General features: G+C 41.8%; 1 protein-coding gene across 5 annotated transcripts in view; it reads left to right on the top strand.

Annotated features, from left to right (window-relative positions):
- The window catches only part of runx2b (RUNX family transcription factor 2b), a 37,620-nt gene that overhangs the window by 19,001 nt on the left and 1,252 nt on the right, over nt 1-17,367 (top strand). For 2 of the 5 annotated variants that reach the window (XM_072696711.1, XM_072696720.1), the window contains 4 exons: nt 263-419; nt 2,205-2,309; nt 13,096-13,269; nt 14,607-14,768. In XM_072696711.1, the coding sequence (XP_072552812.1) occupies nt 263-419; nt 2,205-2,309; nt 13,096-13,269; nt 14,607-14,768 (598 nt within the window). Of the gene's footprint in view, nt 1-262; nt 420-2,204; nt 2,310-13,095; nt 13,270-14,606; nt 14,802-14,987; nt 15,010-15,892; nt 15,914-17,367 lie in introns of all 5 variants that reach the window. The other 3 variants (XM_072696727.1, XM_072696703.1, XM_072696735.1) reach the window with 3 other exon arrangements.

The following is a 17,367-nucleotide window of genomic DNA, read 5'->3' as shown; positions in this document are numbered from 1 at the left end:
TAACAGAAATGTTGACCAGGATGTCCAAACATTTGCATGTCACTGTATCAGTGTATGCTTTGAACATATGTATGTAGTCCACTTATATAATCCATTCAATTTTAAACCTTTAACACAGTCAAAAGCCTTTTTATTTCTTTTTATAAATATACACTAGATTAAATGAAATTCACATAGAACCAAGCAGCTACTACCGCTCCTTATGTGACACATTGTTTCATCGAAAGTGTTCATCACTGCATTCAGTGCTGTCTCCCTGCAGGTAGTGGCTCTGGGAGAGGTTCCTGATGGCACTGTGGTCACAGTGATGGCTGGAAACGATGAGAATTACTCGGCCGAGCTGCGGAACGCCTCAGGTGTGATGAAGAACCAGGTGGCTCGCTTCAATGACCTGCGCTTTGTGGGCCGCAGTGGAAGAGGTTGGTAACCCTTATGGCCTTATCATAACAATAACCATATGGTAACCATATCATGACTTGGCGACATTTGAAACGTTTAGGTGGATCTTTTTTAGATCATTTATTTTCGAGTCTTTGACTGTCAGCCTCTTGGCAGCTTTGTGTTGGCAGCAGCACAGCTATCATTGAGCTGTCATCAGAGTTTACTAGGGTAAAGCCAGGTTGTCTCCTGTATGTAATTATCAGGTCTGATCCACTTAATGCCTATTTACTGATGTTTACACAAGAGGATGTGTAAGTAGATTAGATTATGTGAAGGATGCTTTGTTGACACAAGATAAGAGGGGTTTACACAATAAGTGTGCACTGTACCTTTGTAGTTTTTCATGTTGGCCAATGATTTCTATTTATCTTTCTGACTGCCTACACCTGTCCCGTGCTAGCACACATCCTGCATCTAAGTGCTTCTCAAGGTAGGATGTGTAATTGGGTTGAGCTGTCACATGGGGACACACAACATTCTCTGAATAATACAGCTAGTGAGTGTACTTACCATGTTGGTTACAAGTCCACACCGCTGTAAAAACCACATCACAGCAGTGGAAGACATGGCATGTTCTTTAAGTTGCAGGTTTGTGTGCATTCCTTACTGGGACAAGAGAAATTCCAGATGCATGTTAGATACACACTCCTTAAAGAGCATTATTAAGTGAGGAATGGTGAAGAATATATTTAGTGAAGAATATTTATTAAGAGGCTATGAATAAGCTATGAATTTCAATATATACACATGTATATGTGTGTGCATATAAGATAATTAACAGAGAAATGTGCTAATTAAGCTCTGCCTCTGTTGAGTTTCTGCTGTTCGTTTGAGTTTAAGAGCCACAGGGCATGTTTCTAAAATGCATCAGGCTTGTTAATATGTATATATGAAAACGTCTGACATTGAGTTTTGTATGGAGGATGCAGGAGAGTTTATTTTTAAGGACTCTTCAATGAAGGCTGTATTTGTGCAGGTGTTGCTGCACAGTAGAACAGTGCAGCCTTTCTAGCAATCCTCCCAGCAGTTCTCACAAGCTGTCCCTGGGCTATTCAGCCCTGTTGGTACAAATGATCTGAGAGCTCAAATTTCTTGAAAGTTAAGTTATTAAAATTTGTATGCTGTAGTCCATACCAATATTATGGACTGTCAGAATTTGTGGGTTGCTGAGAATCCCTGTCTGACACATAAATGGCTTCCGTTAAGCCATAGTGCAAATAAAAATGATCACATTCAGCCTATCCAGATTTCAGAAGTCTGCCAGAAGCGTTTCAAGTTGTTGTTTTGTTTCAGTATTTGAAGACAGATCTCTGAGAATGCAGAGTTGGTGTTGAGATTACAAGTGCTGTGCCAGATGTGTCTCAGCGTTGCCATGGCATTCCACCCACTTCTCCCTCTCTCCTCAACCAACCAATACTGTTTCTGAGAACGATCTGTTAGACCTCCATGTTAATCTTCTGCATTCCCATCTGAAACCCCACGAGACTACAATTTGTCTGGGAGGCTTGTTTAGGGAAGTTGACCGATGAGCCAGGCTTGCTGATGTGAATGGCACTCTGTAATGCTGTATAATCCTTAGTTAGGCTGCTCCTTCTTAGGTCTAGAATAGGGATTCTCCCAAATGAAGAAATACAATTTTAATTGAGCAGAAAGCTACCTTTATATCCCTGGTTCCACTGGTGAAGGCTCATTTAGCGATGCAAAATGTATGGGTGTTTTTGCTGTCAGCAGCTAAGCTCATAAATGTTTTTGTGTTTGCACAGGAAAGAGCTTCACCCTGACGATTACAGTGTTCACAAATCCACCGCAAGTGGCCACTTACCACAGAGCCATTAAGGTGACCGTGGACGGACCGCGCGAGCCAAGGAGTGAGTGGCCCCTCAATATTACACAGTGCTTCCTCTAACCACATATCTGCATTCTGTCTTCACACACACCTTCCTCTTACACTGTGGTTCTGCTTCATTACATGTTTGTGGTCATTGAATTTGTATACCTTTTCAGTCCTCCACCATCTGCGTCTCGGTTGGTTTAGATTTTTAGAAATAGGAAGCCTTTGACATTGGCTGAAAGGTCTGATGAATAGCCATTGGCTAGACTGTTTAAAGACAGTTTGAAACAATTAATTCCTTACAGTGACTGTTTATTTGAAAGGTTTATTGAGGTCCTTAAGGTTCATAATCCAGTAAAGTATTATCCAACTACTGTGAAACTGACATGCAAGGCTTATAGTAATGAGAATGAGGAGGTATGAAAGTCTGGATATGCTGACAGGTCCTTAGAGTTTAAAGGAATGCTCATATTAAGACATCTGCACAGCCTCTGTATAGCGCACCTGTAGCAAACATCCTACTACCACTATTATATTGCTATTTGCCTGGATTTAGAAAAAAGACAATGTCTTCTGTTTTCATGATTAAAAGAAGCCAGTGGGCAGATGCTGAAGTTTGTTTGGAGTCAGCTTTTTTTTTTCTTTTTTTTTTTCGTGCTTTCTAAATACCAGGAAGTCATTGTCTGGTAACTACAGACGTGGCAGATAGAGAATCCTCCCTTTTTAGTGAAGCGCTGTGGAAAAGACAATGGCTTCTAACCTCAGTCTTAACAGCATTCTTCATTAGTTAACCATATTTTATGTTTAAAATGACTTGTTGTGTCTGGTAATTCACAAGCCCGTCAGTGTGATCTTGCAAAGAGAATCCCAGCAGTGTTTCAACATTTCTGCATCATTAAATCAATGAGATGTAAACAAAACCATTCAGAGTCATCCAGAAATAGTGGTTCTGGTGCTGGGAACCTACAATGCAAACATAGCCATTTTATTTACTATACTGAATGTCAGTGATCCTACAAAACCATGCATATATGTTTCTACCGTTAACTTTTTAAGGGTGGCACAACATGGCTAAATATTCCTGTCTTGCACCTACGATTTAAAGGTAGACTTCAGACTTACCGTGACCTTGTCCAGAAAAAAGGATAAAAAGATGGATGGATGGATGGATGGATGGACATCTTGGGCCCAAACTTTCTCACAGAACTATCGTTAAAACAATGTCTCACAACATCAGGCAATATATTCCCAACATTTTGTGCATTAACTTCCTATCAGGAAGCTTTAAGAGGCAATACCGCCTCAGGCGTCTGGTTCCTGTCTCCATCACAATGAACAGTTCCACTCCACAAGTTTTTCAGCAATGGCACATTTGACTTCAGTCCACTCTGAACGACTTTGTTTATGATTGAAAGATTTAATTATGCAGGAATTTTGGAAAGAATGATAGAATTCGCCTTTAACGTGTTGTCAGTGTCGGGGTGAGGTGTGGGAGTAGACTGCACAGAGGCTCCTTTGGGGTGCCATTGTGCTAACATCAGCTCATTTTAACAGGCCTTATAAAATACAGCGGGAGAAAAAGGACTTGACTACGGTTCTCAGTGCCGACTGGTCTGGAGAGCAGCTGTTTTATTTTATCTCGAAAAAAATATATACTCTCATCTTGGCATAGGAATCAACCCTATCACATCGCGAGCAACATTTCGCTCCCCTTGCCTCTCTCTGACTGCAGTCTCAATGAACACATATGGTCCTGGTATTTGAAGGCACTTGGGCACACTGGCTGTATGGTCTTGATTCTTCATTGTATTAAAACAGGCCCCTAGCAATTGCGGAACTTTTCTTTGATGTTGAAGACTTCCTATGCATCTGCCCCATCTTGAAGTGTAGTTTCGAGAGGCCGTCGACTCCCGTGTTATTGTGACCGGTAACAGATGAGAAGTTCAGAGGACATTGAGATATGTTCAGAACTCAGAAGCCTTTTTATTATTATAGTTAGTATTATGCTGCCAGAGAGTGGGCACCTTTCAGTAGCCGTGCGTAGAGGGAGTGCATACTACTGTTGTCAGAGGCAGCCGACCCTGGAAACACGATGTGTTGCTCTAATAAGTCAGTAGCACTAATTAGGTATGGACGAAGCAGTAGGTAGTGGTCAGAAAGGAGCGGGTCAGTGATTCTGATCATTGGTTTGGAAAGGCACATGTGCCCTCATAATAATGTCGTATTTCAGCACTTCCTTAACACTGGGATTCTGCATCATTAAACCTCCAATTGGTGTTAATGAGAGGGCAATTAAGGAAGAGGCCCAGCTCACCAAGTCAGACAATGCTAACAGTGTACTGTCAGAAAATTTGCACAGAGCAAGCACCTGAAAGAACACCTCTAATGATTCACTTGTTGCCAATTATATGTGTTATGCTTTCGAGCATTTATGTATGATTTAGGTACAGCGTGTGCATGTTTTTCTACAAAAAGTTTCATTTTCAGTCAAAATATCGCTTGCTCATTATGTCACGGGCCTCCGCGTCCTAATACTGAAGCTGTTCATTTAGGCTTTCTCTCCCCTTGTCTGTCTGCAGGGGCCTCAACCTTAGCTGAATATGTAGCAGATATTAGTTCAGCACAGTCTATGCATTATTAATGTGTTTATGTGTTTAATAGACCCTGATGGGTGCCAGATGAACCCTTCAGGGGTGAGGACCGCCGGTGCAGCATGCTTGTGTGTGTGAGTGAGTGAAAGGGCAAGGCGGTGTGAGTGTTGAAAACCTGCTGTCATAAACATACCAGTGCACACTGACACCATTCTTTTGGTTAAAGACTTAATTTGTCATTCTAGGTCTTTGCATATCTCTGCCTTGGGCTGATTTAGGCTATTAGTTTGCATTTCTTCGCTGTCACACGAAAACCTTGTATCTGTTTTTTCACTTTCTGACACAACCTGAATTTGGCAGGTGTTCTTTACATTGTGTCAGAATTTCAGGCTGAATAGATGTCTTGGGATAACATATTTTTACACTGATTGTCATTAAGAGTTTAGAAAAGTCTTTCCTTTATGTGTAAAGTTGCCATTTTAAAGATACAAGGTTTTTGCTTGTGGCTTGTTTCCAATTTGTGCACATTTTTTTCTTGAATACAGTGCATTAACACACAATTGTTTTGTATGTAAGTATGTTGACTGGAAGAATTGAGTATGATGTAATATATTAAGAGTATTTAAGTACATTCAGTGCACCACTTTTTGTGTATTTTAGGCATTTAGCATACTAAGGTCTGAAATCCAAAGACACTGGGATACACTTTTTTCTCAATGATAGCATAATTGTGTTTTTGTCTGGCTGTGTTTTGTGAAGTGATTTATGTCCATGCTGTTTAGTCTTGTCAGGAGTCTGAAAAATGCCTGTAGGGTTATGGCTTTTGCCTCTTGGCCAGCGACACTCATTGCCTGTGTGTGTGTGTGCAGTCATTCGGGGGTAACTCAGGCTTTGCTGTAACTCCTAATAGCACTCATTAAAAGTCATTTGAACTAATAGATTGGGCGGGGCTGGTTAAACCAACACACTTGCGCTGGAGGCCCCCATGTAATTATTGGACCGTATGTCGGACTGTCATGCTTTGTAACACGTTCAGAACGATCTTTGTGTTGTACGTGTCTCCACATGAATAATGACAGAAGTCCAGTGTTGCAGCGTATGGGGATTAGGGGAGGCCAGGTGCTGCTCTCAAAGGTTTTACTTGCAGTTTAACACAATCCAGCATATTACTCTCATTGTTTTGACACTTTGACACATCAGCATGTTGAATGGGAGGAATAACTGGCTTACAGCAATAACAATGGCTGAAGTTGTTGCTGAGACAGTAAAAACGAATATATCTGGCCTTTGTTCAACAGCCTCTACTCTGTAGACCACACAAGACCCATAGACATTATTTAACCTTACAGCAAATGAAAAAAAGTGTCAGTTTCACTCAGCTTAGACCTCACTTAGGGCTGCATTTACAATGGGAACTGCGCACATAAAACCAATCCAAACAAGAGAAGAGAAGGGAGAAAAACAGAGGCAGACGCAGGCCCGGGCCAGGCAGCAAAGGGCCGCCATGCTGGGGCTCCAGGAGTAGGTGCCAGCAGAATGTCTGTGTGTGCGTGTTTGTTGGTTTTTGTACATTTTCTGCACCAAAAAGACCTCTGCATTGTAGAAACCGCAAACACAAAATAGGGTAACAAAATAGTCCTAACTTTGTAGTTTTTCATTAAGTTAGGGTTAAGTTTAAGTTTGAGCTTAGAAGATTCTTATTACACATGCGTAGATAATGACTAGCTTTCTAATGAGTCACAAAATCCCAACCTCAGTTACGTTTTCAGTTTCTAAGAGCATCTATCATTACAAGTACGTTATGTAACAGTAATGTGCTAGACACAGATTCATATGTTAGCCCAGAGTTAATGTACGCTTGTGTGCTTTTCCTCTCTCCTCTTGATTACAAGGTAAAGAGTAAAGCTATAAAGGTAAATCCGCTGCGTCTCTTACACTTCATACAGAATAAGGGCATGGACTCCACAAGACCTCTGAAGGCATCCTGTGGTATCTGGCATGGAGTCGTTAGCAGCAGATGCCCTGTAAGTTGTGAGGTGGGACCTCTATGGATCGCATCAATGATCCTTAGGTGCCCATGACCGAGTCACCAGTTCACCGACTGTCCTTTCTTGGACCACTTTTAGTAGGTACAACCCCGAGAATACCAGAAAAAACACACAAGATCTGTCTGAGATTTTTGAGATATTCTGACCCAGTCGTTTAGCTATGATAATTGGGCTCTTGTCAGAGGCTCAACACTGAAATTCGTACACCTGCCCATTTTTCCTGCTTTTAACACTGACTGTGTTTTAATTTTTATGCATTTAATTTTATGAATTTATTAATTAAAAAAAATGTTACATATATTAATATTACATTTTTTCTTTGAAATGTGTTAAATTTGGCTCCTACACAGATATTATGCTGTCTATTGGTGTGCAGAAGTGCGACCTCAGTAGCATTAATGATTTCATGTACTTTGTAGAAAAGCAAATATGAGTGTGATAAGAAGCTCAATCTGTGTGTCTGTCTGTGTGTGAGTGTGTGTGTGTGTGCGTATTCTGCATAACCTGTGTGCATATCAGGGCTGCATCATTTCACTTCAGGAAATACTGATGGCGCTCTGTAAGGAGTCACACTGCTTTCATACGGGTGTAGAGGTGATGAAGGAGTGTGCCTGCGGTTTGAGGAGGGCTGGGGGCCCTTGTAGTTTCTGCGTGTGTGTGTCTCTGCACGTGTGTGTGAGTGTGTGTGTGTATACCCTTTCCTGGCCTGGCTTGCCTCCTAAAGGCTGAAATGCAAAGACCACACAGACACCTGGCTGCTCTCCACAACAGTCTGAGTCTCTCTTTTTCTCTCGCTCTCTCGTTTTCCCCTAAAACTTCATTGAGTTCAGGCGGCTGGCTGTCACCCATGCTGTCTTTTTCCCCTCTTTCCCCCTCCTTTCTGCACTTTTTCACTCTTCTGCTGCATGCTCTGTCACTCGTACAGCAAAAGAAGCATCCAGCAGCACATATGAAAGCACTCCTAGCTCCAGTGTAAAGAAAAAGAGAAATCTCTTCACTCACAGTCTCGCTTCCAGTTTCCAGGGTCATTTGCTTATTTCACCATCGGTCAAAGGCCAGGCATCAGTCAGGAGTTCTCTTGCTCAGTTTGCTTTAGAGGTGCACTGATATGGGATGTCTGGGCCAGTCTTCTAACCAATAACTCTTACCCCGTTGTCACCAATACTGATACAGATAAATATAATTTAAAGCAGCACTATGAAGAATTTTTTCTTAAAATAACTATAGTGCTACAATCATGTTAATGCTCCACTGACCTGTAATAAGGAGAGTGGCGTGTCTATCATTGCCACTCCAGGCTTAACACGCTGCACTATGCAACGTTGGTGAAGTGGGCAGAACAGCACTCCCAAGCTCTAAGTAATGCGTCATATTTGTGTAAAACCCTGCAATATTAGTCTACCACATCAGACCACTTGCTTTTTCGGATACTGGTTCTTTCTCTTCAGATCTCTTAGTTGGACAGAAATAAAAGTGTAAACGTGGGTCCGTTAGTGGTAGCTCAAAGTGCGTATCGTACATTCCGACTGTCGGGGGAGCCCAGAAGTGGGAAAAGCCCATTCTTGCGTAATACTGCTTGAAAACAATGTGACGCCTCTTAGTCATAACCAGTTGATGACAACATTTGGATTTCTAAAAATTAAAACAAGTGTTTGAGCACTTTTGCCACAAAGATGGAATCGAGAGTGCTGACACCCTGCAGCACCCTGTGGCAGCACAGCAGGTGCTCACACACAGAGTCTTTCTTCTTGCTTATGGTTTGGTAGTTTTTTGCTGTAGGTTGGCAGGTCATGTCACTCCATTCTCATCTGTCCATTCATCCAGTCCTCTGTCCTCAGAAGCCCACAGCTGCTCCACTAATTTCACTCTTCCTCCGTCAGAGCTGCTGTGTTTGTTTATACTGGTTAGTCGAAGAGGCCCCACATGCTGATGTGAGAGCAGTAGTGAAACCTCAGATAATATCTTACTTATTTCATTTCTTGGATTGTTTCAGGAGCAGTTTGTCTGCTTACTCAAGGCCTGTGGCTATCAGAGAAGATGTGACTACATGGCTAGAGATGTTATCTGGGTATTACCTTGACTGACTCACGAAGGGTCTAGCCTAGACCCTGAAATCAGGCCTGCTTCAGCTGGAGATTACATATCTCTACCGGTAACATTTGGCCTGAGTCCCATTGGGCCAGTCCAGCATCTGGAATGAATGTGTCCGTGCTTCCGCTCCGTGATTGGACAGGGAAGTGTTGGCTATCGAAAATCTCACCCTGTTGTCTGGAAGATGATGGGAATGTTTGGGACTTTCCCTCCAGCAGCGATATCATCTGGTTTCCTGACTCTCTTAAAGAAGTCTACTCATTCAGACTCACTCCCTGCGCTAATTCTCCTGCACCATCCGACAATGTTGCTCAGCTTCCACGTGGTGTCTAGAGGTGTGCTGTGGGGGAGGAGCAGCACTATTTTGGTCTTTAAATCTGCAACTGTTTAAGCAAAAAGAATTTTAGGGGTAGTGTGTTATCCCGAATAGCATCATGGCTCAGGCATGCGATAAGAAGCTCAAGAAAAAAAAAAAGAAATAGACAAAAGAAATAAACAAAAAAAAAAAAACATGACACAATGTCACACGATTTATTTGAGGATCGGCCAATTAAGACCTGATAGATTTTTTTAACTCGCACCTCAACAATAAGTGCTTACCAACCCAAACTGTGCTCTGAATGAGTTTGTGGTCTCTTTTCGGGGAAAAAACACAGTGTATCCAGCAAGAACGAAAATCTCTTAGTTAGCAATTTTAAAATGTACTTCAGTACATACATAGCCATTGTCATACCACTTAAGTACTCACTACAACGTCACAAGAAATGCACAGCTAACAACATATAGTACAGTGCTATTCAGTATATTACAGGATTGGCCAGATTCTAACACCAGTACTGTCACGGCATGTCTAGCTTTTAACATCAGCATTGTCTTCACCAAAAAATAGTTCCACTACAGATGTCATTGTCATTTAGCAACTAGTAAAATACAATAGGTGTGGGCAACAATATACAATCACAATACAACAGACACAATATGCATCACTTTTGAAATCGGATTAAAAACTATACAGTTTTACTGTACAGTGCATTCCACATTTCACACCCTGCACAGCTCTGCATATAGTTAACCAGCACTAATTACATTTGGACAATATCCACGCTACAATGCTACGACAGCGATAAAATCGCCTTATTGCCCAGCCACCCAAAATACAGATGTAAGAACTTCTCAAGCAACTGGATGCGTAGTTGAAACTAACTGTCTTTGTTGAAATTCATGACCCATAAAAAAGCGAGAAAGTGTTTTCTTAAAATGGGCGAGCTTTAAATGTACTTCTCTGTATGAAACTTTGTCTTCAGTCAGCATTGTCTTAAATGACAAGTTCACTTCCACCATAGTCTGGCTCCGTGGCCGAAGGGTAAAGTTCTGTGGGTTTGAGTTGATGTTGCGTGTCTCGAACCCCCTAGTGAAATGTAAATATTGCCCTCCCTCCCTAACTGCAATAACATGTGCAGGGCTTGAGGGAGTCTTCCGCTGCCTCTGCTCAGCACTGCTCGAGGAGCCGTCGGCTTGCCGACACATCCAGCGCACCTAATTTACTGTTGATGAGGGTCCGCTCCGTCTCCCGGCACAGAACAACGCTTTTTATATGAAGCTCCAGGAAAGAAGTCTGCACAAAGCACATCTTTGTCTACGTTTTTTTTTTTTTTTTCCTAACTTCAATTTATTTTAGTATCAGTGTCTGGGCACAGCTTGTGGCAAAAAAAATTACAGTGAGACATACAAATTGGCCTTGTGCATAAGAGCATGATTTGCACTCTATGAGCTTGAGCTCCATTTACATTGCTGAGCCCACTAGCTTTAATTGCTTTCACAAACAGAGGCTGCAGTAGGAGTTTTGCAGTCAGATACAAAAGCAGTGGTGTAGTGAATCTGTGTCGCATATAATATCTAATCTGTCATCTACTATTGGTCATTTACTGTGCCTGCAATGCATGTAGTGTTAGAATTCAATAGTCTTTCTCTCTCTCTCTCTCTCTCTCTCTCTCTCTCTCTCTCTCTTAAGATTGCGTGTTGCCTCTTTGTTCTCCGAGTGCAGTCAGATTAGCCCAGATCCTGTGTTAGCCAGCCCTTTCTGTGCCAACTGGACGTGTTCCAGCTTCAGCAGGAGTTTTTCTCTCTCTCCTGTTTGATATTTACTTTACTGCCTTCGCAGGGAAACTGGTGCGGGCCTAGACAGACAAACAGGGCTGTTTTAATGGGAGAGGGAGGCGGGGGTAGTTCTGCTTAGGGCCTCTCGCTCCTTCCTCTCGATATAGCTAGAGCAGGCGCAGGCTTAAACAGGCTTGTTATGGCTCTCCTGTAAAGCATTTGGCAGTATGGGCCCATTGTGCCCACAGGTCCCATTGATGGGGCACTGAAGGAAGGATGAGAGTCTGTGATTACACTGTAAAAGTTCCACCTCACTAGACAACATGGGATGCTTGATTTTTATGCTTGCCTGCCTGCATGGCTCATAGCTGTCTCCGTCACCTCCCCACCCAGATGTTGCACTATGGAGGGTAATTTTAACCATGGCTGCTCTTCATATATCCACATTTTGAAAGTAATAATATTGAAAATAAAAAAGTGTATGTAGGCACACAACATCTTAGACTGGACAAGGATTAGCTTTCGTATATGTTATTTATATTTCTGTTTAAATCTGATGTGATTTAACATACAGACTCAGAGCTGCACAGTTTTCATTACATATTTGTCATATTGTCACTGTCAGAGCAAAACCTCATGTCTGCAGTTTTGTTACTTTTATGTTATTTGCTGATATTTACATGTCAAAATATTAGACAAATAGACGTGGTCTAAAATGACTTCAAATGAACTGACGTTGAAAACGTTTTTGCTTCTCCTGTGAAGTTTTTTGGGGATTCTGACAGTAACGGCATTTTAGTTTGCAACTTTTTTTTTTTTTTTTAGCTTTGCTGATGTCAGCATTGTGCTTTATATGAGATGAGTTCAATGTATTCCAAACTGCCTTATTGTAATATTTACTAAGATCAGTTTGGGTATATTGAGAGACAGAGACATCTGAAATAACATGTCAACATATTCTTTTGGGCAATAATTATAACATTATAATTAGGGTTGCAACGGTATGAGACTTTTCCAGTATGATAAACATCACATTTTTATAGTATACAGTATACAGTATTTCACAATACTTACTTTTATTGTTCTTTGTGTATATATATATATATATATATATATATATATATATATATATATATATTCTAAAGTATTATTATTGTACATTAACCCTTAAATAAATGAAATTTATTTAAGGTATTCAGCAAATGTAGACAGTACGATACCCATTTTCATACCATGGTATACCTTTATCCGGTATACTGCTGCAACCATAATTACAATAAATATTTATAAGCAAATAAGCAACTATGTTTTACTTATTTACTTATGCTTGCATATAAAATTTAAATAAAATTCATAACATGGACAGTGCTGAATAAGGAATATAGAAATACAGAACTTTCTGAAAAGCTCTTCTGACTGTGTATGGCTTATTAATGTGGAATTTACGCACAAAAGTACATTGTAGATTAATACGTCGAAATGAACATGCCAAAAGGCTGAATGAAACGCTCATTCAGAAGGAAATGGAACACCTGTCTCATTTATATCCATCACTAGCCATCTGAGAAGCTGGCACAGTCCACAATGGCAGTTTGCTCGGGCTGTACCTATTAATACAGATGGCAGATTATATTAGACCGAGACAAAGAGAACAGGCCAAAAGGTCCTTGTGCTACAGCAAAACACCATATTTCTGTCACTGTGTTGCCACTGTGAGGAACTACTGTGTTTGTGTAATGAATAATTCAGACAACGCTAAAGCCCTAACTAGTCATTTATCTACTTGTGCAGACACCGCAGAAATATCTTCAATCTAGGAGCAGTGTAGACGGCTCGTTGGTGTTGCCTTTTGTAATTAGTTCAAAGCTTTGCGCTGTTGCTGTGCTCTCTGTGTATTAGATGATGGATGGGATGGGGTTTGTGGTGAACGTGGTGATGATGAAACAGGCCTGTGGTGGACCTCGGTAGCTCATGTAAAGTCTTGTCCTAATTTCAGGGCACCGGCCGAAGTTGGACGACTCTCCCAAACCGGGCCTGTTCTCCGACCGCCTGAGCGAGATAGAGCGCCTCCGGCAGACCACCATGCGGGTCGCCGTGCCAACACAAACCCCACGACCTTCCCTCAACACCCCAAACTCCTTCTCTCCTCAGGGCCAGGGCCAGATTTCAGGTATGAGCAAGTTGAAACCTCAGAGCTATTCTTCACAACTTCACCTGTATTGTTTCAGGCTTCTTGCGGTACAGACGGTCTACAGTTGTGTGTGTTTTCTTGATTTGTGAAATTAACCACTTCAAGTGAAATTAACCCCTTAAAGTCACATCACTGCCTCACTCACAGAAATATCTAGCTTACACTTTAGTTTCATTGTACTTACTGTACAGTTTAGGGTAGTTACTGAAGAATATGGCTTGACCTCTTAAATTTGAATTACTTGTGGGTCCACATTTCAGCTCTACAGAAAGTCCAGAATTACAGAGTAGTTCAGTGTAGTTACTCAGTAATAAATCTTGTCAATGAAGCAATGTTCCCACATCAAAGTTTTAGCCACTCTGGTGTCACTCACTCAGATGTAATGGTGAAATCTAGCACACAGAGGATATTGGAAGCTGAAATGTCACACTATGAGGTGACGGAGAAGTGGAAACAGTGTATGCAGTGCTCTGTATCTGTAGAGAAGAAGGCATATCGTTTGTCCTTAAGTACTGCTACTGCTCCGAAAGCACATATCCTGGGTTTTGTTACTGCACCGTTCAGTATATCACCGCTGTCATGCAAAAAAACTTGAAAAATCAAAATTTTTTAGTTTTTCACTTCTTGACATAATGTGAATCTTTACACTGTGTCAAAATGTCATGATGAATGGACCAATACAAATGCCTTAGGACCTCACACAGAATTCCACTGAAAGTTAAGAAGGGGTTTTCCTTCTCCTGAAAAGTCACTATTTTGGAGAAACAAGGTTTTTGTATGATAGTGGCAATGTTTAACAGCATTGTGGATGAGTCAGAATGCCAAAGTTAATTAAAATATACTTATTTTTAATTTGATATAATAACCGACTGTAAATGTTTATACTAAAGTTTTATTAGCTGTGAGTAAGGTAGGCACAACGCAGCTGAAACAATCCATGGTTGTACGGTTGTTACGCTGCACTAGTAACTCATATAAAATAATAAACAGACTCGCATGATAGTATAAATATTTTAATGACAATATCTAAATAATAAAAGAGTTAATTTTGTGTGCATGATTTCCATACAAATTCAAAATATTACTGTCATTTTGTGTTTCACTTCATTTCAATAGTTTTGTGTGTAATGGATTTTATTTTTATGGAAACGATGCACTAAATTTCAATCACTTTTCCAGTCTACCATAATGTTTTGTTTGTCACAGGTAAAAAATGTGAAAAACTTATTATGCGTCTTTTAATGTAAAATAATAATAATAATAAGAAGAATATTAATAATAACCTTCCTTCTCTTTGTTTGGTCAAACTTGGTCAGACCCCCGCCAGTCGCAGTCTTCCCCTCCATGGTTTAATGAGCAAGCGTACCCGTCATATCTGAGCCCCATGGCGTCCCCCTCAGTGCACTCCACCGCCCCTCTGTCCTCCAGCCGCGCCACCGGCCTGCCTTCCATCAGCGATGTGCCCCGCCGCCTCCCAGGTAACCTCCAGCCTCAGCCCCCCTGCAGGTGCGGCCCCTTCCCCTCTCGCCCTACACTGCCCTGGCTTGGGGACCACGGGGTGGGGGGGGACACATACTGTTAGTCATTAAGCTGGGATTTTTTTTTTTGTCTAACAGCTTTAGCATTCAGTTACCAGTAGTTTACAGCTCTGAAATAATTTTCTTATCTCATTGTGCGTCAAAGTCATGTTAAAGCACTTCGGCTCAGCTCAGCATTCAAGCCTTAATTGATTGCAAATGTAATCTGACATTAGCTGCGTTTTTATTGGCTCAATCTACCGTTGATGTGAAAAACGAGACATTCTTGAAACGTCAGCTACCAATGAAGGATGGAAAGACCATTTTTTTAAACTAGAAGAAAAAAGAGATTGTTTCCTTTTTCCTCGACCAGAGTCTTTGATCTTGTGCCGAATATGGTTAATAACAGACTAAGACATAATAACAGGCCAGTGGCGGGCAAATAAAGCGGCTTTATAGCGATATGGTTCCGAAACAGTCTGCCAGGGAACCCAAGTCTAGTTGGTGCGGGAGCTAATATGCTAATTTGTCCTCTTTTGCCCTGCGCCTACCCAAACACACATGCTTAAAGTCCTAAATGTGGGCCGATGGGTTTCTCCTTCCAAACACCTGTTTGAGCTTGTGCCAGGTGACTATTTTTCATGCTTTTTTTTTTTCCTTCTTCTTCCTGCTCCCGGTCTCTTTCTTCCATGAGAGCGCAAAGTGACTGCAAGTGATTAAATGAGCAGCTCCCTGGTGTGAGTCCTGCTTGGCAGCTTTTGGATGCCTGCCACCTGCCCTGTCAGGTTCGATTAGTCTGGTTATGTCAGCCCGTAGCATGTAGCACAGCACGCTCAAAGCCCTCGCTGCTAATAACAGCCATTATCTGAGATAAGGCCAGCGTTGTTTGACACATCCTGCTGCCAGCCAAGCAAACAACAGGGGGAAAAAAATGCTCCTGTTAAATACAGACACTGTTGTCAAATGTCATTGCGCTCTGCTGTTGACTGACGTTGACGGTACAGTACTGAGTAAAAGTATATTTGCTTTGCATGGAAAACTGTGAACCTTTGCTTACTACTTCATAAGCTGGGAGAGCCAACTAGAATGTACAGAACTAGCATCTGGTTTGGAGTCCAGCGCTGTCTCTTTTCAAGTATTGTGGCGTCTAACATCAGCGACTGTTTGAATGCAGCCTAAACACAGCCTTTATGTGTACATGTGTGTGTGTGTGTGTGTGTGTGAAAGGAGGAGGGGTGGTGCTTTAAGCTGTTCTGCCTATTATTCCGAGCACACCCTCATTGCTGCCTGGGGCTAGAGAACCATTATTCTGAGAGGATTGAAATGAAAGAAGTTTATTATAAAAGAGAAGGAAAGTCGGGGGTGGGGGGGTGTGTGGGTTACATTTAATGCTCAGGATATGGGGGCTCTAGTGACAATCCATGCCTCAACGCAACGCGCCCGCACATAATCACCGTCCCCTTGAGCGTAGACATGGTGACAGGAAAGACGCCTTGTGATTTATGATAAGGGTGCCGGGTCTGGGAAATGGGGGCGGGGGGTGTCTTTTTTTCCCCTCTCCCTCACTTTTTGGCACAACGCTGGTGTTAAGAATGGCCTATTAGTGGTTTGTGATTTCTGAGGCAACGTTAGAGCGTATGAAGGACAGAGGGCCGGATGGACAGGGTTCTAGACCAGGCCCAAAGCAAGGGAGATAGCCCACATCTGAGAGCAAGTCTGTCTGTCTGCGATGCTTAGCGCACCCCTTCAAAAGTGCTTCCAAATGTGTGACTGCTTATGCAACGCGACTGCGCTTTAAGTGCACTCTGTAGCCAAGTTAACGTGGACACGCACACAATTTACCCAAGTGATATGCATACCTAAGTATACACAGACCAATTTAGACATGTGCAGACACACATAAACAGGCATATAAATAAGCCTGAAGATGTGGACCCAGATGAAGAGAGGCACATAAGCATACACATGAATACACATACACACGAGCTTGTCAAGGAAAATGAAGGAGGGAGTCTATAAACAAGTTCAGCCAATCTGAAGACTGTTTATGCCCTTTTGCTGTGCAATGCTGTGATTCAGGCTAAAAGCTGCAGCAAACATCATCAGAATACTAAAAACCTTTTATCTCAGACTACTGAGTACTGAACAGAAAAAATCTTACTGCTCTATGGACAGATGACAATGGTTTCAGCCCAAAAGCACAATGCTATGATTGGAGTAACACTGCACACCGACACCAAAACCTCATCCCAACTGTGAAGCATGGTGGAGGGAGCATCATGGCTTGGGACTGCTTCGCTGCCTTACGACAGAGAGAACAGTGAATTCAAAGGTGTATCAGGGTGTATTTTGCTGGTGAAAAAAGAGCAGCAGTCCATGACTTCCAGCTGAAGAGATGTTGGGTGATGCAACAAGACAATTACCCAAAGCACAGAAGTAAATCAAATAAAAAATGTCTAGAAAATAAGTCGTTACCTTAATCCTATAGAGATGCTGTGGCACAACCTGAACAAGGCAAGGGTGGATGAACTTGAACACATTTTCAGGGAGGATTGGTCCA

Source organism: Salminus brasiliensis, chromosome 1 (genome assembly GCF_030463535.1).
Source record: "Salminus brasiliensis chromosome 1, fSalBra1.hap2, whole genome shotgun sequence".
Lineage (NCBI taxonomy): Eukaryota > Metazoa > Chordata > Actinopteri > Characiformes > Bryconidae > Salminus > Salminus brasiliensis.
The sequence above is the reverse complement of the archived record's forward strand: the minus strand, read 5'-3'. Positions and strand labels throughout refer to the sequence as shown.